A 27,108-nucleotide genomic window follows, 5' to 3' on the forward strand; every position below is an offset into this window, starting at 1 on the left:
CCAGAGTTGGGGAGTGTCAATATGACCCATCTGGAAAAGAGATATCTCCTTTATTTTAATGTTTGATGGGTTTTTTTGTAAATTTATTTTTTGGTGGATTTTTTTGTTTGGGATTTTTTTTCCCTCATTGGCCTTTAAACTCAGTTGGGGTTGTGGAAGAAAGTGGAGTTTTTTTAGTGATAAACCTCCCCAGCTTGACTCTGCACAGAGCCCTTCCCCTTCCCATGGCCACCCAAGAGCTGCTGTGATCTGTGGGCTGATCCAGAGGCAGAGCTTGCCCTTCCTGACCTTGCCTCTGGCAGAGGCATTCAGGGCTGCCTGGGAGAGAGGAGTGGCTGGTCAGCCCCTGTCCTGCCAGGGAAAGCTGCAGAACATGGCTAGGAGAGAATGCACAGTTAACAGGAGACAGGAGAAATTTCTTTTCCCTTAGACTTGTTAATTTTGTTTTATTTTTTGTTATGAATCAGCACTGATTCTTTCTCAGTGCTGATGTTCTGATTCATTCTGCTGTGTGCTGCTACTCTGGCTTGGCTCTTGGATGCTCATTCATTATAAGAAGGTGCTGATACTGATAGTCAGTCCTGGACAGTTAAATGGGTGTTTCTTTTAAAGACTAAAAAGTCTTGAAGAGCTGGAACTTCCACAGTTAGTAAATTTGTATCTGAAAAAATATTCATCAAAGGCAAGAACTTCCCCTGAAGAGCAAGGCCTGGAAGCATCTGTGGAAAACAGACTGGCTTGTGGTCACCTCGAAAATCTTCTGTTTGTCACATGGAAGATCTGGATAACTTTCTGTGGGGATTGTCCCAACTTAGCTGAATACAGGTGAATATTACACGAAAAGAGAGATGGAGCTCTTCTGGAGTATTAGTAATAAATACATTGCTTTAATTAAGTTGTAACAAGTGTCTCCATCAGGGTGGGTGGCCATGACGCTGTATGTTTATAAAAAACGAAAAACGGCAGAAGTTGAAGGAAGGAGTTGCAAGAGGAAAAAAGCACATGGATTAAAATCCAGCATCCCAAGAAATTGGGCCCCAGTGATGTGATATCAATGAAATTTATCTCTCAGCACAGAGTGCATTCATTTTCTCATTAATTATCGTCACTGCTGGTTGATCTCTAAGATACCTTGTCCCAGATAAGCAGGGAAGAAAGAGCTGAGATGTTCAGGTAGTCCAGCTTGTTGAAAAGTGATGAACTTTTCTCTCCCCCATTTGTTTCAACAGAATTATAGCCATGAATTTCTAAATACATTTATTAGAGAAGAATGTTTTGATCTTTGCCCTCACCATCACCATGAAAACTACCCAGTTAAGGAACATTAGTCTAAATCCAAAATATTTTCCATACAGATTTTATATGTTCTTTCCCTCCCCTGTTCCACACATTTCCAAGGAGAGTGTGCTTCAGTAAAAAAAAAATGCAACTTGTCCCAGGGAAAAAAGGTCAGCAGAAATTTACAGCCAGTCTTTAAGGCAGTATTTTCAGTTATCAAAGAAAGGAGAGGAAATGTTATCCAACACCTTAACACTGAGAGCTCTGAGTGAGAATCCCACTGCTCCAGGTGAGTTATATTTTTGTTCCCCCAAAGCAGTGAGACAAACAATCACAAATTTTAAACAAACACAGAAAAATCCTGTGCCATTTTCATGCCTATTGTGAAGTGAGGGAAAACAGCACTTTCTGCACTGATCCTAGCAACACTTCCATAGCATTTTCTCCAGTCTGTTTCATTATGATATTTTAAAAATATTGTCACTGTTCCTCTTTCCAATGGGAATTGTTGTTTTTAATGTTTTAAAAATTTCATATATATATTCAAAATTACACTTTGACTTGTAATTTGCATCTATAACTAGCGTTTTTTGAAAATGATGTTTGTAGCTTTTCAGCCTTACATGAAGCTGATGGAGATTAGAATGAGCTCCTGTAAAAGTGAGGCCACAGCCTGTGCACTTTTCAGTCCACCTTTGCAACAAAGCAGTAGAACAATTTTCTCTATCTGCATGTCTACTGTGTGTGGTTGATGTGGGGTTTTTTAAAGCTTGGCCACAATCTTCATTTTTAGCAAAACTTGGTTTCCTCATTAGGTGCTGATATTTCAAGAGGGAGGAGGATTGATCTGCCCAGCTCTGAGTCAGAATTTTCTATTAATGAGCAAACTTAGTGCATTTCTGTCTGTAGCTAAAGAGCAGCAAGACTGTTAGAGCAGGAAACAGATAAACTTTATTATCTATTATGATTCTATCTCAGTTTCTCAGCTGTGACAGATAGCAGTGTAAAATTTTGGCTAACCTTCATCTTGCATAGAAAGGCAGAGTTTGTCTTTTAATATGTGCAGTATCCAATAAAAAAAGTTAGAGGATGAGATTTTTAAACTAATAATACCAGGACAATAAGGTATTTCTATGGGAAATCAAAGAAAAAATGTGGTTTTGTTACTATTACTAGTTGGTACCAAAATCTGAGAACTTCAAACACCTACTGCTTGGCAAGAAAATATTAGCTTTTGATTAAATTTTTTGCTTTGTCACCTTTAATCTAATTTCCAAAGGCAGACAGACATGAGGATGCTGCGGTTTGTACCTGTCTCTCCTATATAACTCCTAAATGTGTTAAACACTTTCAATCAAGTTTCTGAGTCATGGGAATCTCCATTCCCTCAAGATCCATAGGCACAAAAGTAAAGAATTGGCATTGGCTCAGCCTTCAGATCAGAAGTCTCTTATAGGACACTACATAATTTTGAAATTCTTCTGCTGTTATGCATCCCATCTCTTCCTGCTAGTGCTTCTGTTAACTCTTTCCCCCATGTATGCCTATTTTTAACACAGATTTTAATTTTTCAGGAAGAAAATGTGAAAATTGTCCTCATGAATCCCAATATTGCTTCAGTGCAGACCAATGAGACTGGCTTAAAGCAGGCTGATGCTGTCTACTTCCTTCCCATCACTCCTCAGTTTGTCATTGAGGTCATCAAGGCAGAGCATCCTGATGGAATAATCCTGGGCATGGGTGGCCAGACTGCTCTCAACTGTGGTGAGTGTGGTACAGATGCCTTGGCACTCCATGGAGGCCAAATCATGTTTTTTTTACCAGATAACAAGTGCAGTAATAAGGGACAGGACCAGAGGAAATGACCTCCAGTTGCACCAGGGGAGGTTTGGATTGGATATTAGGAGAAATGTCTTCACTGAAGCATGGTCAGGCATTGAAACAGTCTGGAAGTGTTCAAAAGGTTGTGGCATGTGGGGACATGATTTAATGGTGTACATAGTGCTTCTAGGTTACTGATCTTAGAGGTCTTTTCTAGCCTAGGTGATTCTATGTTTCTACCACATGTCCTGCAGATTTTATTTCTGCAGGCATCCAAACCTCACACATTGGCCAGGCTACTGAGGGACAGAGGCAGAGATTCCAACCATGGAGGTGTAAGTCATTCCTGAGCTGTGAACTCAACATCTAATTGCTGGGTTTGGTACTTGAAAGTCATTCATGTCCTGCTGTTCATCTTAAATCTTAGTAATCATAGTTAGATTTAGGATATTCTGACCACCTTGAGGCAGAGATCAAAAGGAAAAGTTACCTTCATATAACTTCTTGCACCACTATTCATCTGTGCTGCTTTGCTCTGTGGTGCAGGTGGTGGCCAGCTGGTAACTGTAGTATTATCCCAGGTTTCCTAGATTTGAGGATGGAAAATTTCATCGTATGGTTATGAGTTCTGACAAAACGAATACAATTAGTTGTGGAGGAGGCCAGAGAAGTTGTCAGCTAATTGGATATCTTTTGAATACTTTCTTTGCTCTAAATTTTCTAAATTCTTCCCTGTGAGGGTGGTGAGGTCCTAACACAGGTTGCCCAGAGAAGCTGTGGCTGCTTTTGGATCCCAGGAATTGTCCAAAGCCAGGCTGGATGGAGTCTGGAGCAACCTGGGCTAGTGGAAGCTGTCCCTGCCCAGGGCAGGGGGGTGGAATGAGATGAGCTTTATGGTTTCTTCCAACTCAAACCATTCTGTCCTTCTTTAATTCTATGATTCTTCATTTGCTATCCATCCTCAGAGCTGTGTCTTGGTTTCCCCTGCAGGAGTGGAACTCTTCAAGCAAGGGGTACTGCAGCAGTATGGTGTGAAGGTCCTGGGGACCTCAGTAGAATCCATCATGGCTACAGAGGATAGAAAGCTTTTTTCTGACAAACTAACTGAGCTAAATGAAAAGATTGCTCCCAGCCTAGCAGTGGAATCGGTAAATCAGATCAATTTGAAGATGTGATTGCTATTACTGCTGCCCATTTGACTTTGTAAAAATATTTATTGTTTTGTAGAGTGAAAACTCAGTGCAGCTGTGGGTGCTACAGTGTGTAAGCACTCCTTGATGATTAATCCTGGGGTCACCATGATTTAAAATGAGTGAAAATGCAGTTAAGCACTGCAAAAACCTAACCTAATTTACCAATTGGCAAGAAAAGGAAATTATATTGGGGTGACTCCTGTGCTGCAGCACAAAAGTATGTGACATGCCAGGGATACTTTTCTTAAATCATATACAAGCCATTTAGAGTTAGGATTAGAGGTCCCCAAAATCAACATGATTGAAATCTTGAGGATGGGAGTATGAAAACATAAAATTGGGTTTGGTGGAAAGGTGTGTTCAAATTTGGAGGAAACCAAACAGATCTTAAACTGGGATGTCTTTAGGAGGGGTTATTTCATGCTGGAGTCTCTGAAGACAGATCATGTAAGGACATTGTCCATGGAGGTCAGCAAGGAAGTCCACAAACAGCTAAGGGCAGAAATCACCTCCTTGAGTGCATGTTCCACTTTTCTGCTATTTGGCAGAAAAGGGCAATATTATAAAGTGAACTTCTATTTTTTAAATTTTATCTTCAGACAGTTTAGTGTCTTATTGATGGGATTTCCAGTTAACCTTGTAAGCAGAGTTGAAGACTTTATTTATCTGAATTGCTATCTATTTCTGAAATGTATTCCCCTCTCCTTTAAGGTTGAAGATGCTCTGAAGGCAGCTGAGATGATTTGCTACCCTGTCATGATACGTTCTGCCTATGCCCTTGGTGGGCTGGGGTCTGGAATTTGTCCTGATAAGGAAAGTTTGCTGGACCTTGGCACAAAGGTATGTCTGGAACTGCCAACTTGGGGAATATCTGAACATCTGATTTTCTTAAATACTATTCTGATGTCATAGACACTGGGATTGTACATACTTTACATTTCATCTTATCTGTAAAATGTTGTCCTGTTTAGTAACTGCCCTCTTTTAATCATTCCTGCTGACTGATAAGGAAAATGGCTCAATGACAGATCTTTTAAATTCATGACAAGACATAATTTGAGCAAGTTTTTCAGCAGTTTTGGTCTGGAAGGAAATACCTTGGTCTAGATTCACCTACTTCCAAGAGTAAATGATTATGAACAGTGTTAAGGAAGTGGAAACATTTGAAATGCTGAGTGATAACATGGTCTTAGGGACAGAAGGCTGGGAGGCTTGGGCCTTTTCTGTGTTTTTGTCAAAAGATGGTAATTCTCCTAGGTCAAAAGCTCATTTAGCAGGATGATACTTCATAATTTGACAACTACCAGCTGTCTCTGGCAATGAAGACAGCTCTTTTTCTATAGAAAATCCAGGATTGTTTAAACATTGCTGGGAAAAGTAAACAGATAATTGGGGAAAACAAATCCAAAGATTTTTTCCTTGTCAAAAATGCAGAATTTCAGGAAATAAAACGCTCTATCCCTATGGGTCTCTTGAATTCTTGGGGTTGTCTTTCCCTGGTTTGCTGAGCCTCTTAATCTTTCACTGATCTCTAGAAAGAAATACTGCAGATGTCACTGAGAGCTGTATGTACAAATGACTTCTTTGTGTTCCCCACCTCTGCTGTCATGCAAACAGACCCTGGGTCTGGTGTGCTCAGTGCTGAACAAACACTGCTTGGGTAGGGCCAGCTCTGGGGGGCTCAGGGAGCAGGACTGGCACAATTTGGGGAGGCAGGAGGGGCAGGAATTCCATCTTACAGATCCATGGTGAGGTTGGAAACGTCACTTACTCAGGCTCTCTTGTGGGCTGTGTTTAGAGGAAGCAGAAATTCACCCATAAACCCTGGGAGTTCAGCTGTCTGACAGGTTTATATCAAAACCTTTTTCAGCAGGAAAACCTGATTTTGATCACCACATTGTTGTTTATTTTATATTTTTTTTTAAAGCCTGCTGCCTACAGCACCCTCAGATTCCTGTCTGCAGGGCTTTTCCCAGTTGCTACTTCTGCCAGGTGGTGCTTCATTCTAAGTTTGAAGTCTGGCATTTCTACTTGTTAAATGTCATCCCATTAATCATGGCTTAATGCTAAAATTGATCTGGATCTCTCTGCAAGGCCTCCTGTCCCTCAGAGAGTTTACACCACCTCCCAGTTCAGTATTGATATTTCAAAATTTACAGCGAAAAGCAATTTGGGTCTTGTTGAATTAACTCAAATTTGGATGCTCATTTCCAGCCCAGCAGTTATGATTTGTAGTAATTCAGTGGAGTGGATTTTCAGGCACTGGACGGAACTGTTTATAACTCAGATAACTGAACACTGGGTGTTTGATAGCACAGCTAGTTCAGCTAACCTGGCCTTGAGGTTGTGTCTCCTGAGTCTGCTCATGGAGTGGGAGAAGGATACAGGAGCACCCAGGGCTGGTTTGCGGGAGTGGTTGGGTGTTCCTGCTGCATCCCCACCAGGTCAGTGCCTGCTTAAGCCAGTGTGAAGTGCCATTCCTATAACCTTTTTTCCTTTTTTATGTGCGATTTTGGCAACTGAGCTAAGGGCAGGGTTTAAGTAACAGCTTGAGTTGATGACAGATGGGAGCAGACTGAAGAGCCAATTCATGGGCAGCATGATAACAAGAAGCTTTGCTAAAGGATGGATTGATAATGTGCCCATCACTTTCTGGGGTTTTAAGCAAGTATTGATTAATGTTTTCTATCTGCTAATATTAAAGCCATGTATTCACTAGATTATGCTCATTTACCAACAAACTGTATTTTTCTTTTTTGCCTTATGTGCTGAGGAATACTTTCAAGATTAGTTTAAGAATAAATCATGACCCTTGCCTCTGGTTAGTATGCCAATGACAAGCAGCATTATTAATGCTATTAATTACATACTGTTTGCTGGCACCTACACTCCCATCACTCAGTCATTTTGCTTTTTGCAGTGCTCTCCTATTGAAGTCCTTGGGGCTACCCACATAAAAATGTGTCTGTTGCATGATTGAAGCCTTAAATATTCTTATATTCCTATTTGTTATTTATATACTTGCCCAACCCTTTTCCCCCCATCATATTGCATACATGTTTTCAAATGTGCCTTTCAGATAACAGTAAAACAATTTTTAAGAAAGAGAGAAATAGAAAGTGCTTGTTATCAATGTTATGAACTTATTTTCATCTTTTATTTGGTCTGGGATGTCTGGAGATAAGTCTTAAATGTGCAATATGGTCTAATAAGGGGTTTGGTGCAGGTTTTTGGGGGGGTGTTGTGTGGTTTTTTGGGTGTTTATTTTTCCTAACCTCTTCCCAGGCATTTGCAATGACTAACCAAATTCTGGTGGAAAAGTCAGTTGTTGGCTGGAAGGAGATAGAGTATGAAGTTGTGAGAGATGCTGCTGATAACTGCATTGCTGTCTGCAACATGGAAAACATTGATGCTATGGGAGTCCACACAGGTAGGCTTGGGCAAGGGCTGGCTCAGAGACTTTTTATATGCAGTGCTGTTCTGCCTGGTGTTATTGACAGAGCTTTGGGACACATAAAGTGGGCTAGGAAAATACTGCTCAGGTCCTGAATACAGCCAGATAGGGTGTGAAACAGATTAAACCTACACCTGTGATTGTGTTTTACATAAGATTTCTCAGCTTGTCTCCAACCCTGGGCTTCTGACTATCACTGGTTTTCATCAGCTGTGCATGCACAAGTTGTAATCTCTGGTAATGTCATTACTGGTAGTGGGTTAGCAGGGACAGTGACTTGTGTGGCCACAATTACTTCTCATTTTCCTTCTCTGCTGCCTTGTACAAACAGGAGATTCTGTTGTGGTGGCTCCAAGCCAGACCCTCAGTAATGAGGAATTTCAGATGCTAAGGGATCGTGCCATCAAAGTTGTCCGACATTTGGGCATTGTGGGGGAGTGTAACATCCAGTTTGCTCTGCATCCAACTTCCCTGGAGTACTACGTCATTGAAGTTAATGCCAGACTCTCCAGAAGTTCAGCTTTGGCCTCCAAGGCAACAGGGTAAGATATTTAAAAAAAAACAGAATGTTCCAGAACAAACAAATGAATAAACAGAAAAATTGAGGGTAGCAGAACAGAAAGACAGAAGGAGGGATTTGGATCAATGTATTATTTAAATAAGTAGGTGACAGCTACAAGGAAAAAGAGCTGCAGCATCTGCCTTCCATGTAGTTAAAACATGGAATTGTAGCTACATTTTCATCAAGGAAGACTGAAGTTGGCTGTTAGAGGGAACTCTGGAGCAGTCAGGTCAGTGAGGTACAGATTTCTGCATGGGAAGCTTCTAAGAACAGCTCTTGTCAGCATCTGTTAGGTCTGACCCTTGGAGAGCTGGTCCTGCTGGGAGATGGAGGGTGGGGTTAGTGAGCCCTCCAGGTCATTCCAGCCCTGCTGATGCTGTTGCTACAAATGGAGAAGCTCCCAGGAGAAACGTGTGTGGGAGCCTAATCCTTGCAAAGCACATCCACTGCATCCATATGTTGGCTGCAAATCATCTCTGGGACCCAGAGGGCAGAGTTATTAATGAGCTGTCTGTCAGATTGATGCAAATGGCATTGCTAGCTGCCTTTGTTTTGTTGGCTAATCATAAACTAATCAAGATAAGGATGGTCAAAGCAGGCTGTTTAAAAATTGGCTTCTTAATTGCACTTTGCAGATGCTGTTGAGAGGCACAAATTAATCTCTAATTTGCAGTTCTCAACAACTCTTATGGTTATTTAAGACCCATAGCAGGCTGGAGATAAGCCATGTTGTTGGACAGTGGGCGTTTGATTGTTTTCTTTCTCGATGACAGACTTGCAGCTAAACATCTGTTAGGGTGGGCTCACAGTGGATGTGACAGCTACTGAAAGGGGAGCCATGGGGGATAAAAAAGCAAGTCCCAGATCTAGGGAGGTAGCTCTGCAACGTGTTGAGGTAGGAGGCTGGGTGCGTCTTGCAGTGCTTGAGCACAGGAGCCTTCCCTTGTGTTGAGGAGGGACGATCACCTCACCTCTGGATCCACCCCTGGGATTTGCCAATGCAAAGTTCTTTCCACTCTACTCTTCTCTGCTTCTCCTCTCTGACAGGTATCCATTAGCATTCATTGCTGCCAAAATTGCCTTGGGGATCCCCTTGCCAGAAATCAAGAATGTGGTGACAGGAAAAACCTCTGCTTGCTGTGAGCCCAGCCTGGATTACGTTGTGACCAAGATACCCCGCTGGGACCTGGACCGTTTCCAGCACACCTCCAACCGCATCGGGAGCTCCATGAAGAGTGTGGGAGAGGCAAGTGCCACACTCACCTTCCATTCCACCACTTGGGGAAGCCATTGCTCTTCCTTGGAAACCCTCAGAGCGTCTGTCTTCAAAGACCTCGTGAATTGGAGGATATATATTAAGCTCAAATTATTTTTATCCAGTACTATAATTAATGGAAATTAGTTAGGACTGTGTAATGTTGGCTATCAAAATATGGTTTGACTCCTAAAGGAAGAGATCACTATGGATTACTTGGGGTTGACTTCATTCCTAACACTCACTCCAGGGCTCTCAGAGTTGTTTTTTTAGTTTGAGGTTCTGTAGTGATGGTTAATTACAGTACAATTTCAGGACTAGTAGTGTGTTAAGATTTTCAGTGGTGCCCATGAGCCACAGCTTTCAGTTCTTCCTGAATTATTTGTCCTCTGTGTTAAAACCAGATGCCAGATCTCAGCCTTGAAATCCAAATCCAAATTGTCATCTTGCTCTCAAGTTTTGAATTCTGATGTAAGAGACTTCATCTCTAAAAGATTTTAAGATGTCTGGACAGTCACAGTATTTTCAGACCATGTTTTAAGAAGGGGGAAATAAGACAAAATCATTAAATTACCCACTTAATTAGTTAATTACATATCAGCTACCAAAGCAAAACAATTATTTGTGTATTTTTTTCAGTTTTCTTTTCAAATAGTTATTTTATTCAATTATTTTGACATGCAAGGTGCTCCTAATATCATTGTTGTTGTTGAACAAGAAGCCTTCATCAGAACTGGAAAGATTAATTAGAATTTGATCTTCCATTGGCAGGTTTGGCTTCTAATGGTAGTGAGGTGGGTTTTTTGTTTTCAGTGAGATGATGCTTCCTGATATTAACCCTCTCTGCTTAGAGATTTGGGGACTGTTTTGTAGAACTGGAGTTCCTAAATGCAGTTGCACCATCAACTGTGCAACTTCCTGGCCATACACATTTGCAGAAGATGTTGAGTCCTTACAGTGTTCATTTGTCATAGAAATGCCTGTATCTGTGTCCTTTTCCAGGCAGGGCAGACACACAGGGAGAGTCAATGCTCTAACAGGGCAGGTGAGCAGAAGCAGGGATGGAGAAGCCCAAGGGATGCAGTTTGCAGCTGGTGGGGGAACTGAGCAAGAATGTAAATCTGCAGGACCCGTGGGCAGGAGATGGAGTCTTTGAAGCACAGAGTTTCTTGCCACTGTGTCTCTATTAGTATGGAGTAGTCATCTCCCCAGGCCTGAACTTGAAGGCAGATTGCAGCACCTACTGCATTTTTATTAATTGAACAGTCTGGCCTGGCCTTTTCTGAGCTCTGTTGTGCTGGGCAGTGGGCCTGGAGCTGTGAGAAAAGAGAAAGCAATGTTATTTTTTCTTTTGTCGTTTTTCAGCATTGTGTTTGAGAAGATTTTTATGCTGTTAAGGTCTCACTACACTGGGAAATAAAAATGTAAAAGTTTGAGAAAGAGCTCTGTTACCTCACAGATATCTAGACAGAAAGGCTTGTTTTCTTATTAGATATGTTGTCAAGACTGAAGGAGGGAAAACCCTTCAGTGCTGCTGTACCAAGGAGGAGTAATCATTTAAGAGAACCCTCACAGGGGAGAGTTACTGTTAAATGTAATTTAAAGGAAGCAGGAGAAGGTTTCTCCTGAACCTTAAAATTCACACTGTGAATTTCTATCTCTAACAGGCTGTTAAACAGAAATATTCTTTTATATTACTATACCCATGCTGCTGCATAATGTTTCCCAGAGTGCTTCCCTTAAAGCAGTTTACAGGGGAGAGCAGCATTCTCCTGTGTGTTACAGACAGGGAAATGGAAACCAAAAGTGCAGTCCACCAAAACCAAAAAGCCAACCAGTCACTTGTCTGGAACTCCCCATTGATACCATGAGCAGAGTCAGATCTAGAAGTGGGGTCACCAAGGCTCAGACAGCAGGACTATCCTAGGGAGGAGTCCCAAGGCTGCCATCTGTGTGTGTGCTTGTGTTTGTGGCTGGAATTGTCCCCACCCTGCTGCTCAGGGCACGGCCAGGCTTGGCTCACTGTGGTTCATGTGGATGTGCTGTCCCTTGCAGGTCATGGCCATCGGCCGCACGTTCGAGGAGAGCTTCCAAAAGGCCCTGAGGATGTGCCACCCCTCCGTGGATGGCTTTGTTTCACAGCTGCCTATGAATAAAGCCTGGCCAGCCTCTGTGGATCTCCAGAAGGAGCTCTCTGAGCCATCCAGCACTCGGATATATGCAATAGCCAAGGTAACAACAGATAGAAAGACCTTGACCTACTGTCTTGGTTTGAACAGACAGGTGTCTGCTAAGGAAGGCAGGAGCCTCCCTGGAAATGGAAAATGTAAACCTCCTCCCTCCGAATTGTTATAATTTTGAAATTAAGGGGCTCTCAGGCAAAGATATGGCAATAGGAATAACAGATATTTGCTAGGAAAATTAAAAATACAAATGCAATAATACAAAAAAGAAAACAAACCACTGCCAGAGTCAGAACAGGAGCTGACCCCCTGTGTGTCAGGGAGGTGGCACAGTCCCATCCCATGGTGGCTCAGCCCTCCTGCAGTGCCAGCTGTGGTTCTGCTGCAGCAGGGATCCTGCACAAGGGGGGAGTTTCCTCTGAAGGTCCAGGGCTGCTGGAGATGGGCCTGGGCTCCCTCTGGGAATGCAGGGCAGAAGAAAGCTGCTCCTCTGGGAATGCAGTGGGCAAAGGCTGCTGTGGTGTTCCCAATGTCAGATTGTATCCAGGTAGGAATGCTTGGCTCCTCCCCCTGGGCAGAGCATCTCCCCGTGGAAGATGCTGGGTGCTGGGGATGATGAAATTTTATCAGCCATGCAGGGACACTCACTGGCCATGGACAGCAGAGATCTCCTGGAGGGAGGATGGGTTGTGGAAGAGATAAAGAAAACTGCCCAATGAACAGAAGAGACCTGCCCTACCTCTGACAGATGGCAAATAGAATACACACATTATCTTTCAATCCAGGACAACTGCTGTGTGATGCACTAATATCTTTCAGGCTAACACACCTATAATGCCTTGAATTTGAGGTACAGGATTGGGTCAGCTGAGATGACAAAGGCTGAGTATTCTTCATTCCCTTGCTTCCCTCTGTCAAGCTCACTGGGAGCACTTTGAGTAGGATTCTTGCTTGTGCTTTCTGCATCTTCCATGGTCAGGCAATGTGTTTGCCTTTTGGTGGTACAATCTTAGCCTGTGCTCACTGCATTCAGCATCAGGTGCATTCTTGTGTGCTGTTACTTTAGTTTGTAGCTGGGTGCTGCTGGATGCTGGGATTACTTTCCTTTCCTATGAGATTAAATTTGTCTGTTAAACATTGGCTAGTGTTCAGCCCTGATTTATACTAGTGTAAATGTCAGTCAAAATGGGTCAGTTCTGCAGATTACAAAGGAATCAATGAAGATCCTTTTGAGAACTGAAACTAAGGATGATAAAGAATGGCAAACTGCAGTGTGTGAGAGCACTGCCTGCTTGCAATGCTTGCATTGGTATGGGCTTGAAACTAAAAGAATTACACAACTGTATGTTAAATTTCACAGACAAGAAATCTCCTGTTCTTCAAAACCAGCTTAGCTTCCTGCAGCATTCTTTTGACCCCTCTCCTGTCACACTGGACAAATCACTTCAGCCTTGAAGGTGTCGGTATAACAGGGAGTGTTATTCTAAGGGAACTTGGCTGCAAATTTATTTCTTCCTTCATCTTCTTGGTGTTTGCCTGTGTATATCATGTGGTAAATGTGGGGTTAGTTACTTTAGAGGGTAGGTGCAATTTCACACTTTGGTTTTGCCGCAGGTAACACGTCCATCTGTACCTACCCTCTATGAAGAGGAGGGCACAGCTGTGTTTTAAAGCTCCTGCTTACCTGGATAGCTTGATTTATTATTTTTTTTTTTAAGATTGCAAACCTTCCTGGCAGGGAATGCCCAATTACTCTTTTCTTTGTGCCCCTGACTTTGTGTGGTGGAGTCTTTAAGCCCTTTGTGCTCATGTGTGGGTACATCTCATTCCACCTCCACATGAGTGAGGAGCTGAGCCTGTGCTGTGTTAGTTAAAAGGTTTTCACTAGCAGTTCCTCTTATAAATGGCCTGAAGAAAAATCAGAAATTGTTTTATAAATGTGTGGCTTGTCCAGCTGTTCCCTCTTGTTTTTCAAGCTGGGAAGTGCATGTCTTCATCCTTCAGCAGCTGTGTTTGGTCTTTATTACAGCCTTTTTCTTGTGACTGAGAGAAAAATCTTACTTCTTGAGTCTGAGTGGTTCAGAGAGATTTTATGAAAGATTAAAATTAGACCCATGTTAACACAGGGCATCTGGGGAGATGAAGGTGAGTTTGGGTCCCACTGAACACTGGGTGTTCCCAGCTGCTGGTATTTTCACTGGGATCTGTTGGAAAAGAAAGAAAAACCCTTTAGTCCTGCCTTATAAAGAGTTGCCTCTGCCAAACACAAATTCATCCCCATTAATAACTGAGGCAAGCAGTACAAGTAAGAGGTGCTTCTGGCACCTGGGGCTGTCTGCATGGAAATCCCTTCCCAGCTTGTTGACCTTTAAAAACCAGCAGTAAGTCCCCATTAGCCATCAGCTCCATTTGAAACAGGATGGACCTTTGTTATATTTTAGTGTTTTCTCCTCTCCTGCCCACTAGCCAGCCCTCCAAGGCTTTGTACTTTTTTTTTACTTTTCCTCTCTCCTTTGCCTGTTGGATGATGACAACAGCAAGTGTTCAGGTGCAAGGAGAGGGAGTTCAGCTGCCATTCAGAGCTATTGCTGCTGTAATGGGGCTCCCTGTTGTCGTGTAAAAGAAGGCACAGGAGAGAGGCTGACATAGATGAGACTTGTTCCTTGGCTAGAGTGGGAGTGCTGCAAGGATGGAACAGCCTGATGAGCAGGGATGCTCAGGTTGTGTCAGGTGTTTTCTGCTGCTCTTAAGTTTATGTACAAGTGGCCTCAGAAGGCTTAGGCTGTGGAGTTGGTGCATGCTCTGTTGCACACCAGGGCCCTGGCCTCAAAACTGTCCACACTACAGATGTGCAGTTTGCACTTGTGTTGCTGTCCACAGGCAGCTGAATACTTTCTGTGGTGAGGAGCCAGGATGGAACTGAAGTAGCAAGAGTGCTGTCCCTAGAGAAGGCATAGGCAGCTGAGCTGCCCTTCATTGCTTGGCCTGCAGGTCAGGCTTGCTTCATGGCTCTTGGTGTGAAGGCAGCCCTGTAAACCTCAGCCCCTACTGGATGGCATGCTCTGGAAGTTGAGCAGGGCTCCAAAGTCACACTGTCCTGCTGGGTCTCTCTCCTCCTGCTTCCATGGTGTGTTTGGGCTGTACTCCTTCATGCAGGTCTGAAGAGAGGAAAGCCATTGGAGTCCAGCCCTCCCTGAGCAAATTCTACATAGTTGCCTGGAAAACTGATTTGCCCCTGGAGTGTGGTGATAGGGAGCAAGAAATGTCTGCAAACTCACTCTTCTCTCCCAGTCTCCAGATTTATGCAACAGGGATAAGAAGATGGTTGATTTTCTCTGCCTCTCCTCTGATGAGTGAGTGGAAGGGATACATTTTTTTCACTTTCCTTTGAAGATCTCTAGGCCTTTATTAAAAAATGTCCTTAACCAGCTTAAGAATATATGGTAATGCTACCTGTGTATGTGTGGCTCAGCAACCATTGACTGAAAACTGGAGATCCTGAAGATGTGCAAGTCTGCATGTGTTTTGTAAAAATAGATGGACCTGAAAGGAAAAAAGACCTGCTCATATCCCACTAATGTGGCAATGTGACCCCAAGCACTAAAGAATCAGGATGGAAAGGACTCCTTACCACTTGCCTCATACCAATAGTGTTCTGAAGACTTGGTATGTGACTGGCTACTCTAAAGGAGCAAAACATGTTAGAGGTTTTCCCCACTGCTTGTGAGCACACAGGAAATCCCAGTGAGCAATTGTTACCTCTCAGAGCAAGAGGATAATTGCAAGAGCTGGCTGGGAATTCTTTAGGAAAGGCAGAAGGTGGTGTCAGTATTTTGCAGGGAGATGCCACCCATCCCTTGTCCACTTCACTCCCTGAAGTGACCCATTTCTCTGAGCTGGCAGAAAGTCTCCCCATTGCTGGAGCACATGGTGATGGTACCAACATTGTCTCCAAGTTTTGTAACTTGGGGAAATAATGCTGGGGTGCAGTGGACCAAGCTCATTCCTGGATTAATTCTGGGATTTTCTTCAATGGCACTGCTCTGGCTTTGTTCCAGGGATGCTGCCCTACAAGAAAACAATTAAGCATGGTAAGAAATTAATGAGCCAGATTACTTTAGCTCAGCAAAGATACCGTGCTGGCATTATCATTATGGTTGATTATAGTTGCTTTGTCAGGAGAGTTGTAACTGTACACCACTGGTGAGACCCAAGAAATTGCATTGATAGAAAATACATCATATTGAGGGCTCTCTGAGGTGCAGGGGTTTTTTAATATTACAATGGTTTGTAACCTATTGTCTTATGAATAATATCTCTGTGGGGTTCTAGCTGTAAATAATTTATTTTTAAAAAGCCCATCAATAACCCCAGCAAGAAAGAAGGGAAATTTGAATGGTCTTGACATTATCTTGAGGCAGAGTGAGAGAAGCTGGAGCTGTGCTGTAGCTGAAACATCACCCAGGACCTGACTTTGCCTTGCTTCAGAGGTAATGCAAGGCCACATGCTTTGATTCAGCCCTGTATTTCAAGGCTATATCAAGATTTATGCTCCAAAGCAAAATGTTCCTTCACAGCTGAGAACCCAGAGCTTCTTGTTTTACATTTGCAGTTAGGATGTTGGCAGTGAGCCTGAGATTTAGGCAACTTGAGTAGTAAGAAGTGTGCAGATGGAGGATTGGTCACTGCAGCCTGAATGTGACTCCCTGTGGTTAGCTAGGCATCTTCTCAGTGGCCACCCAGCCTAGGTCCCATCAGCTTGTCTGGCTGCTGGCTCTGTGGAAAGCAAATTACTTCTCACTGAAAGAGAAGCCAGCTTTTGGAACCAGAGCACAGAGAGAAGTGGCTGGGGCCTCCCTGAACTCCTCATGGGGCACAGTTTCTGTTGCTGCAGGAGACAGGGCCAAGAGGTAGATGAACATTTGAGGGGTAGATGAACATTTGACTTGTACATCTTGATCTACATAACTTTTTTTCTTTCTGCTAGCTGTTTGCAGACTAGATGTGTATTTGTGCAGTGTGTTAAAGGGGCTGTTTGGTGCTGTCCTGTTCCTGGCAGGCCTTGGAGGATGAGGTCCCTGTGGATGTCATTCACCAGCTCACAGCCATTGACAAGTGGTTTCTGTACAAGATGCGCAGCATTGCCAACATGGAGAAGATCCTCAAGGAACAGAACAGGTAAAAAAGCCTTGTCCTAGGGCACAACAATTCTCCGGGGAATCCTGCTCAGAAAACTATGGTAAGCACACATGCAGTCCATGCTGAGAAGTTTATTGAAGTGCGTGGAGTAAATGATGGTGTCTTAAAACCCAGTACACTGTCTCAGTCAGCAGAAATTTTGGAACACGCTCTTTTTGGTAAAATAGTTCCTTGGATTATGGAAGTTATGGTTTACTATGGAAAATGCTCAGTATTTGAGGATTTTAGTCTCTGAGACTAAAGACTGGGAATGTGGATGGCCTGCAATGAGTAACTCATATACCTAGTACAGAGTTGCCTTTCAAACTCAGCACTGAACTTGTCCTGACTTACTGCACCTGAGGGTCACATACAATGCATTTTATTTCCAGCCTGGAGTATTGAATTTTAAGCTTTTCTTCTTTGTTGTGATCATGCAGTTTGTGTGAGTATTGCTTTTGTACCACTCTTTCAAACGCCTATGGCTCCAGACCTATTTAAATATAAATCTTCTTCCTTCAAGAAAAATGATCATCTAAAATCCAACAGAAAAGATAGCAGTAAATTAAAGGAGTGGGCTACATTTCAGTTCAGACTCCTGCTGACTTGAGCTTTCCCTTCATGTTTTACGAGGCTGGGAGAGGCTCCTTGCTGGATTATTGGCAGAGTACTGTTGGCTTTTGTGTCTCGGGTACCCGTTGTGCTCGCTGGTGTCACCACACGATGGCACTGGGAGCGCAGCAGAGGCAGCGAGCTCGGAGCCGCTCCTCGCTTCACCTGCGACATCTCTGCTTTTAATTGAGCAGCTCTTGCCCTCCCTTGCACCCGGAACAAGCAGCATCTGGAGCCGAACAAAAATAAATGTGGGGAGAGAGGTGGAAGAAAAGGAGTAACTTGATTATTTGCAGAAATCTGTTGTTTGGCTGCAGAAGTTTTGTCCTCTAACATCTGTCACATGGCATTCCTATCTGGCCTTTTAAACATGCATGTGCAGCTCCCGAGGGGAAAAAACCAACATATCCACAATCAGTTTGTCACTGTGGGAGTGGCATGCTCTGGAACGAGGCCCCAGATGTTGGCTGCATCCTCAGCTGCTATAAATCCACATTTATATATATTTATAGATATAGATAAGCATATATATATTTATATATAAATCCTCTACAGAGGCCAGTCTTCCTGAACCCTCCTATATCCCTGAGCTTGCTTTTCCTTTTTCTGCAATGGGTGGCAGAGGAATGTGCTTTCCCTTTCTCTGCCATGGGTGGCAGGTGATTGTACAACCAGTGAGCAGTAGGTGGTACCACCCCACACAGTTTTTCATCCTTGTGGTGCCCAGAGAGCCCTTGCCCAGTATCCAGCCTTGAATTTTTGTCAGACACAAGCAATGTTGTGTCCCTTGGAAGTGGATTCTTGCAATTCAAATCAGATTGTGGGTGGTATCATGGAATCACAGAATGGTTTGAGTTGGAAGGGTCCTTCAAGATCATCTAGTTCTCACCCCCTTCCACTGATCATCTAGTTTTAACACCTTCCACTACACCAGGTTGCTCCAAACCTTGTGCAGCCTGGCCTTGGACACTTCCAGGGGTCCAGAGGCAGCCACAGCTTCTCTGGGCAGCAATGCCAGGGCCTCCCCACCCTCACAGAGAAGAATTTTTTTGTAATAGCTAACCTAAATCTTCTCTGGCTGTGTGAACCTGTTCCCCCTCATCCTGTTGATGACTTTTTTTTCCCTAAAACCACAAGCCAGACACAGGGTGATAAAAGGGGTTATCTTTATAAGGATCCTTAGGTGCACAATTCCCCAGGTGGAAAACACCAAAGATACACACGTAGCATAATGCATATACAATTTTTAATAGGTTTTGCAAATTAGCATATTTGACAAGAATCCCCAATTAGAGACCTAAGTAGTGAGGTTATTCCCCACTGGTTCAATTTTATTTGAATTCTCCCTCTTTCAGATAGGAACTAAACATTGTTGATGAAAATGTCTCAGAGATCATTTCAACTGTGGCTTTACAGAGAATCCAACCTTGGACCCACAGCTTGGAGCTGCTGGGGAATTTATTCTGTCTTACTGTCTAATAGGGTAGATAAAACACTAGCTACAAATACTATGATGGGCTACAGAGCTACAAATAAATGTGTGAAGAATATAGGTAATGTATAAAAGAAAAAGAGGCAAAAATCAATTTGGCATTACTGTTGCTCCATGCTCTTTAAAATAGTCTCTCTCTATCTTTCTTGTTGGTTCCCTTCAGGTGTTGGAAGGCTGCAGTTAGGTCACCCTGCAGCCTTCTCTTTTCCAGGCTGAACATATAAATTATCTTACCCTCATTCACTTACCAGAGCAGATTTTCACTCCACTATCAGTGCATTATTTTTTCTCTCCACTAGAATTGCTCACACTTTTGCAAAAAAACCTGTCTTTCCTCCCAGCCAGCACAGGAGGGAGGGGATGGACTGTCCAGCTGCATTACATTGAAGGCACAAAGGCAAAAAGCCAGGGAAAAACACTTGGGACTTGAACTAAGAGGCCAGTCCAGTGAGGCACATCAGGAACCAGATCTCTGCCATAGGCAGGGGAAAGCTAATTGAGTGATGCAGATGAGACTTGGCACACATGTGCCCTTCCTGCAGCCAGCTGTTTCCAGTCCCCAGCATGCCTGGCACGAGTTCTACCTGTGCTACAGAATAATTTCCAATTGAAAAGAGTGAGGGGTGATGCCATCACTGCCTTAAACCTTTCTGTTAGAGTACAGTTCCTAGAAGCAGGAGTAGTTGCCCTGTTCCTGGGCATTGCTGCTGGCTACAGGCTATTGGGATGGATCCACCCCTTCCTTTCTGTCTCTGTGTTGGTTTGGGGGTTCTTTGCAGTGAGGTTTTGAATGCAGTTGGAGTAACAAAAATCTTGATTTGGCCCCTGCAGAGCTGTAGTAGAGACTGTTAACAAGGAGCTGTCTCTGCCCAGAGGAAATGAGGAGCTAGAACAAGTGGGTGAGACACACAGATGAGGAAGGGGGGTCAGAGGCAGGTGGAGGCCTTTGAGAGCTGTTCAGGAAGCAGCTCTCACACACCACATGCTGCCTTGCATCCTCACCACGTGCAGGGATGGAGAGGTGAACAGAAAATCTTACTGATCCATGCAATGGATCTGCTTACACCTGTGAGATGCTCTGTGGGAAAATGCAGTGCTGAGGGAAAAACTTCTGCCCTACAAATGTTTGTAAACATAAATTAATAGAGGCAAATGAATTGCCTCTGTGGTGTAGAGGCAAGGACAGCAGTTTGCAGGCACAGTAGGGACAGGGAAGACCATCCTCTGCCCCATTTACCTTTGTCCCATTGAACTTTTTTCCTAAAGAAGATTGGGCCTGGTGCTGGGTGGGACTGTGAAGCTCTGTCATGCTGCAGCAGTGGTTCCATTTCTGCCTGTGGGCCCTCTAGGATGGAGAAGGAGTTGTTTCAGATATGTGATGTGGCTGCAGGAAAGCAAATGGCCTGAGTTGAACTGGGAAAAGAAAGCCATTTTGAGTGTACTTGTGAGAATTACAAGTAATATCACAGACATGTCAAACATGTGCCTCTGCTGGCTCTCCTGTGACCTTACATATTTTTTATTTTGGAAGCTTACATTTGAGGGGGTTGTTGTTGTTGTCTGACCAATTACCTTTATACCTGCAGTGTAATTTTAACTTCAACCTTCCCCACCATGCACATAAACAAATAAAACCACTTGTGCATACTCACATGGAAAGAGCAAGCACCATGCCATGCTGTCGGTGCTTTACAGGTGATGCTGAATTATTTCCCTAGATTTGGCCTTGCCAGTCCTGTGAGTGAAAAGGGGAAAAAGGGCCTGGAGAGACCCCACTGGCTTTTCATCACGCCAACAGCTCATGGAGGAGGTGGGAGTTTGGACACACCATGCTCAGCTGTGTGATGGTGTTCACAGGGGTCTTGTAATGAAGGAAGAGATGAGGATCTGACTCCATGTTTCAGAAGGCTGATTTATTATTTTATGATATATGTTATATTAAACTATACTAAAAGAATAGAAGAAAGGAGTTCATCAGAAGGCTGGCTAAGAATAGAAAAAGAAAGTATGAATAACAAAGGCTTCTGTCTTGGACAGAGAGTCCAAGCCAGCTGACTGTGGTTGGCCATTAATTAGAAACAACCACCTGAGACCAATCACAGATGCACCTGTTGCATTCCACAGCAGCAGATAATCATTGTTTACATTTTGTTCCTGAGGCCTCTCAGCTTCTCAGGAGGAAAAATCCTGAGGAGAGGATTTTTTCATAAAATGTGTCTGTGACACAGCTGTCTGAGGCAGCAAGGAGTAAAATGTCACTTTTAGGCCATGGTTATGGACCCAGTCCTGTGCAAATCAGATTTGAAGGAAGGTCCAGTGATACCAAGCATCTCCAGGAGGACAGCTGAAACCCAGGCTTAGAAATAGCATCTAAAGCGTACTGGACTAAGACTAGGTGCAAGGGAAAACCTCTTTTGGAATTTACATCTATTCTTTGGCTGTTTTTAGTGAAGATTTGTTTGCATGTAGCCATGATTATTTATTTTTGTTCCTAATTTTGGGATCCTGGAAAACAGTGGCTGTGTGCAAGGAGAATTGTGACGGTGTTCACAGGGGTCCGAGGATAAGGGAAGAGATGAGGATCTGACTCCATATTTCAGAAGGCTGATTTATTATTTTCTGATATATATTACATTAAAACTACACTAAAAGACTAGAAGAAAGGATTTCATCAGAAGGCTAGCTAAGAATAGAATAGGAAAGAATGATAACAAAACCTTGTGGCTCAGACTCTGAGCCAGCTGGGCTGTGATTGGCCATTAATTAGAAACAACCAACATGGGCCAATCCCAGATGCACCTGTTGCATTCCACAGCAGCAGATAATCAATGTTTACATTTTGTTCCTGAGGCCTCTCAGCTTCTCAGGAGGAAAAATTCTAAGGAAAGGATTTTTCATAAAACACGTCTGCGGCAGAGAATGTACAACAAACATGATTAAATAGAGGTAAAGAGGTAGGCAGCCATGGTGAAATCATCACTTAGCCCCAGGTGACATGGGGACAAAAGCCTTGTTGAAAATTGATAGGACTTGTGTTCCTAAGTCACTAAGGTATCTCTATGGCAATGGAACCTGCAATTGATTGTATTTGCCATCACTTGAGAGCTCCTGGGGATGGCAAAAAGTAGAGGCAGTGGAGTCACGTTCACTGCTGGAGAAAATCCAAGTAAAACCCAGGAAAGCCGTCTTGCAGCAGACAGAAGTGTGAGTATATTGCCCAAAGAGGAACATTTCAATATTGATTAAAGGCTGTAAAGTAGAATTCAATTGAAGAAAGAGGAGCATTATAAGCCACCATTGTGAAGAGCGAAGCACAGAGATGGTGAGCTTGCCCAAAGTCTCAAAGACAGTCTGACTGTGCAGTGACTTGAACTCTGTCACCTGAAATCTCAACTCTTCAAATTAACCTTAATGGAAACAGCAAATCATCTTTTTGGCAGATACTGAACTAGCCAGCCTGCTCACAGGGGGAAATTATGGCACTAATCATATTTTGATAATTTTATGCTTTGAAGGAAAATATCTCCTTGTTCTCTGAGTGTTGTGAGAAAACACCTCCTGGCCTGTTGTGTGCTTAAAAGGAGTAAGTGCAGTCCTGACTGTCAATAACCCAAAAAGACTTGGGTTAATAAAGGAGAAAGACAGAAGTAGGAGGGTGCAGACCCACTTTGGCCCAGCATTTGTAGCTGGGTGCTCTGCTCAGTTACCCATGGGACAATTGTTTATTGCAAAGGCTTTTGGGAGCCCGCGTCCCTTCTTTGAAAGCTGTTTGTTGGAAGCATGACTGTGGTGGAGTAGGCACAGAAATACAGGTGTTGGAATGAAAATCTGGCACCAGCAGGTGAGGGAAACTCAGGCCATCAATAGCCTGGGCTTTTTGACAGGGTGTTCTGCAGTCCCACTTTTCTCAGCAGCAATTTCTGCTGACCCATGTGCTTTGGGGACTGGTCAGAGTGTGGCACACACTCAGGACTGTGTGGGCATCAGAGCAGGTGCAGTGGTAGGAAATGAGGCTGTGCTGGTTTATGCAGTTTGAGGAGCTGTCACTGACATGTTTGCAGTGCTCCTCTCCAGCTAACTGGAAAGATTACCTTTGTCTTCTTTGTCAACTCTAGGGCAGGAAAGGCTTGGGAGCAAGTTCAGAATGCAGTACATGAGGAGAATAAAATACAAGCAGCTATTCAGCACTGCTGTTTGTGCTTTGTGTGGATCTAACATAAGATACTTTCTATTTTTCTTGTAGAGCCACTGGTAATAACTTCACAGCTGTATTTTCTTCCAAAGCATCTGAACATTTGTGAAAATGCAATATGTATGTATTCCTTGATGCAGGGGATACACGGGCATTGCCTTAAAAAGCCATTGGGGAGCCTCTGTAACCAGTCTGTGCAATGCTAGGAGCAGGGCACTCTGTGCTGTGGCATCCCAGCAAAGACCTCAAAGCTTTCTTTTACCAGAGATGGAAAATAGGCTTTCAGAAAACATCTACAACCCATTTCTTGGCTGTGTTTTGGTGTGAGCTGCTGCTTTAGCTCACTTAATCTTGTCAGTGAGTCATTCAGGTCTTAGGGCACAGTGTGAGGCTCATGTTACTTAAATCAAGATGTCCACAATGAGATTTATTAGCCCGGGGACCAGAATGTTAAAGGTGCAGAGAGCTGGAATGACAATTGCTCTGTGAGTGAGATTTGATGGTTTACAGCTCCTGCTTCCTTAAACACTCCTTTGACATCTTTTTGTCAGTCATCTCATGAGTTTTGTAGGAGGGGAAAACTGGTAACAATCTGTCTCCTTGAGAAGAGGAGCAGGGAGAGAATTTATACTGCGATCTCATTATTTTAATTGTAACATGTTGAAAATCTTGTAAAACATCAGAAGTAATCAAGGAAACCACTAGGAGCCTTGAAGCAGAGCAGGACAGTGAGGAAATGAGAAAGAATATGCTTTTATACATAACTCAGCCTGAAATTCAGCAGTTTTTGAAACCTGCAGGCCTTTGACTACTGAGAAAGGAAGAGCTCTCTCAGGACTGGGTATAATGAATTTGGCTTCCAGCACTTCTTACTTTTGGTCCACTCTGCTTGCTATAGTGAAACTGGGCTAAAAGTTTAGCCTGGGCTTAAATCACTTCAGATTTGGGAGTGCAAGATATGTGGGCTTGAGCTGCTCACCTTTGCAGCTCCTCTGTGCATATCCAAGCCACACTTGTAGCTCCCGAGATAAGGCAGGGAGGAGTTGTGTCCCAAATGCTCCCAGCTCAGGCTGTGGCTCTGAGCTCACAAAATATTCCTGATCCTTTTGATCCATACCCATTTACATGGCCTAAGTAATGTGTGGATGGGCATAAACTTGACAACATACCTGAAAAGAATCAGAGGCTGATTTGGGAGATAAAAGACTGTTTCTCCTGCTGGCATCTTTATTGGTAGGTCAGGTGAAAGCTGGTCAAGTGGAAGAGAGGGCTCTGCTGAAGTGAACAGGGTCTCCTGATAATTTCAGTGCTGTCAGTGTTCCTACAGTCAGTTAATAGATTTCTCCAGGTTCTCTGTGCCAGGTGAAAATTTCCTCATTAAGCAGAATTTATTCCATTTTCTCTTATTGTTTATTGTCAAAGAAGTAAATGGATAGAGTTCCAAACATGACAGGGTGGAATTTTAAATTAAAAGCAACTGCAAATCAACACTGTTAGCTGGAACAGTCACAAGCAACGTTGGAGAAAGGCTTGTTTTGTTTATAAACTGCAAAATGAGCAGAGGACTACAGTTTTCTGAGGAGGTGAACAGCCATTTAATAATCATGGCAATGTGCAAAAGTCTAATTGTCTGGGTTTGAAGCTCTAAAACTCCAGACTTTCATTTTGCAAAGGCAAAAGTTAGGAAGAGGAGCATTATAGAAGTCTGAAATCATGGTCACTTAGTCTTCCCTCATTTCAGAATTGATTCTAAGCCAGTGAAGGGGTTTTATCTTTGGGAGACTTTTTGGTCTGTGTAGGAAAAGAGAGTGATGCTCCAGGGGAAAGTGGGAGGCAGTGAGGTAAGACTGGGTCATGTGATTTGGTGTATCCAGGACTGAGGATTTTTGTCTTGTCTTTTAGTGCTGGATTTCTGGTGAGCTTGAAAGGGTTATTTGCTGTCAAATATGCAAAGAGATTGGCCTGATTCTGCTCTTGCTGGCTTTAGTGTCTCCAGCTTGTCTAAAGGGCTGTCTCTGAGCAAAGGGGGAATTGCCCCTTAAAAATTGTCACCCCTAAACCTCTGCATGTCTGTTTTGCTATCTGCAAGATAAGAATCACCTTATCATACTGTTTGCATGTTTCTGTATATTATTTCCATGAAAGTTGAGACAGAAATGCTAAAAGTTACCATGATTAGTAAATGGAAGCTATTCAGTTATGAAAATGTGTGTCCAGCACAGGTAGAGAGGCAGCCTGATTTCCATAGCAGTGCTGAGGATTTGCAATTCTCTGATTCAGTTCCCATTAAACATGATGGACCAATTCTGATGATTTCTTCTATCATGCTTTAGGAGTGGCAGAGGAATAAGTGCATGGAAAAAATGCATGGCTCCATTTCCCCTCTAGGAACTTGTCTTTTCTCTTTTGCATGCTGGTTTTCCTGTAAAAAAACTAGTTACCTTTCTGCATGGATTAGTGAGTGGCCTAACCTAATTTAAGCTGCTAGCCCAAGGCAAATGAATCATGGTGCAAAATAATCACTGCTTTTGTTCTACCCTCCCAGCTGGGAGGGAGGGTGACAGTGAATGATATTGTTATAATGAGATACAAGAAATGGAATGAAAACAAGCTGCAAATGAAGGCAATTTGCTGTCTCTGACAGTAATCAAATGACAGCCAGCTCTGTGTGTTCCTGAGGCAGAAGGGAGGGAGGGCAAGGGAGTAAACTGCTCAGAAAGAGGCTCATTTTCTTGGGGTCGTCAGGTCTACTCACTCATCCTAAGGAGGCTGGGTCCTTAATAGCCAGTGACTGCTAGCATCAGTTGTGACAGAGAATTGGTGGAGTTTGCTGTGTTTGCTTCTGTAAAACACACATCTGTGCCTCCAGTTCTGGTGTTCATGATTTGTGCAGGAAGTTCTGCCTCTGAGCTGGGATCAGAAAGTGGAATGGAGTGAGGAGAAGTAAAGGAGTTTCTGAGATATTGGAGCATGGAAATCATGAGTTTTAATACAGTGGGGTGCCACAAAGTGGATGGTACTTTAGGAAATCCAAACCTGGGAAGCTCAGCCTGCTGGATTAGGCAATGAAATAATAGTATTTATTTTAAAATATCATTGAGCAAAAGACATAATTCAAAAACTCTGATTTAGGAAAATTGCTTGTTTGTTAATCATTCTGTTTTCCTTATTCAGAACTTGCTCATAAAATATTGGTTTATTGGGCAGGCAAGAATGCTCTTGGCAATGGAGGTGTAAAGAAGTAGTCCTGATAAAAATACAGGTTTTTAAAAATGTTTTTGCAAAAGCTAAGCTTAGAGAAGGTAGCTTAGAAAGAGAGGGAGGCAGAAACTACAAGGGTGGAGTCAAACCAAAGTGGGATGAAGAATGGAAGAGAAAAGAGTAGAGTAAATGAAGAGGGAATGGAGAAGATGAAAAACATGAAAAGCAAAATGGTCAGGTAAATGTTGATTTTAGAAATGGTAGGGGGGAGCAATGTGTTTCAAATAAACAGCAAAACCAGGACTTCTGAAAAGCAAAACCAGGAGAACAAAAATGTATGCAAGTATTGAGAGACCCTGGTTGTAAATGTGAAATCAGAAAGGTGCCCCTGCTTTGTCTGGTCAGTGCCCCCTCTCCATTTGTCTAATGCAAGAAGCAACACTAAGATATGGAAAAGGGTCTATTGAGAGTGTCACAAGAAAAAACCTACCTTGTGTGTCAGCCTCTAAAGGGCATTTCTGCTGCCCATCTCTGAAGTGAGATGCTTTTTGGCCATTTCAGAAGGTAAGCAGAACATCTTCAACAACAGGAAGAAAACTTGGTTGGGATAAATTGTGTTTCCCAGCTCAGCATGGAGATCACAGGGTCAGGGCACAGTTATGCCTCTGAATGGCTCATCCCATTCCA

At 43.2% G+C, this 27,108-nt stretch overlaps 1 protein-coding gene across 1 annotated transcript in view; it reads left to right on the forward strand.

Moving 5' to 3' along the window:
* The window catches only part of CPS1 (carbamoyl-phosphate synthase 1), a 90,934-nt gene that overhangs the window by 27,527 nt on the left and 36,299 nt on the right, over positions 1 to 27,108 (forward strand). The window contains exons 14-21 of the mRNA XM_063161400.1: positions 2,853 to 3,042; positions 4,090 to 4,247; positions 5,004 to 5,132; positions 7,578 to 7,722; positions 8,078 to 8,288; positions 9,356 to 9,554; positions 11,619 to 11,795; positions 16,806 to 16,924. Of these exons, the coding sequence (XP_063017470.1) occupies positions 2,853 to 3,042; positions 4,090 to 4,247; positions 5,004 to 5,132; positions 7,578 to 7,722; positions 8,078 to 8,288; positions 9,356 to 9,554; positions 11,619 to 11,795; positions 16,806 to 16,924 (1,328 nt within the window). The remainder of the gene's footprint in view (positions 1 to 2,852; positions 3,043 to 4,089; positions 4,248 to 5,003; positions 5,133 to 7,577; positions 7,723 to 8,077; positions 8,289 to 9,355; positions 9,555 to 11,618; positions 11,796 to 16,805; positions 16,925 to 27,108) is intronic.

Source organism: Melospiza melodia, chromosome 8 (assembly GCF_035770615.1).
Source record: "Melospiza melodia melodia isolate bMelMel2 chromosome 8, bMelMel2.pri, whole genome shotgun sequence".
NCBI classification, from domain to species: domain Eukaryota; kingdom Metazoa; phylum Chordata; class Aves; order Passeriformes; family Passerellidae; genus Melospiza; species Melospiza melodia.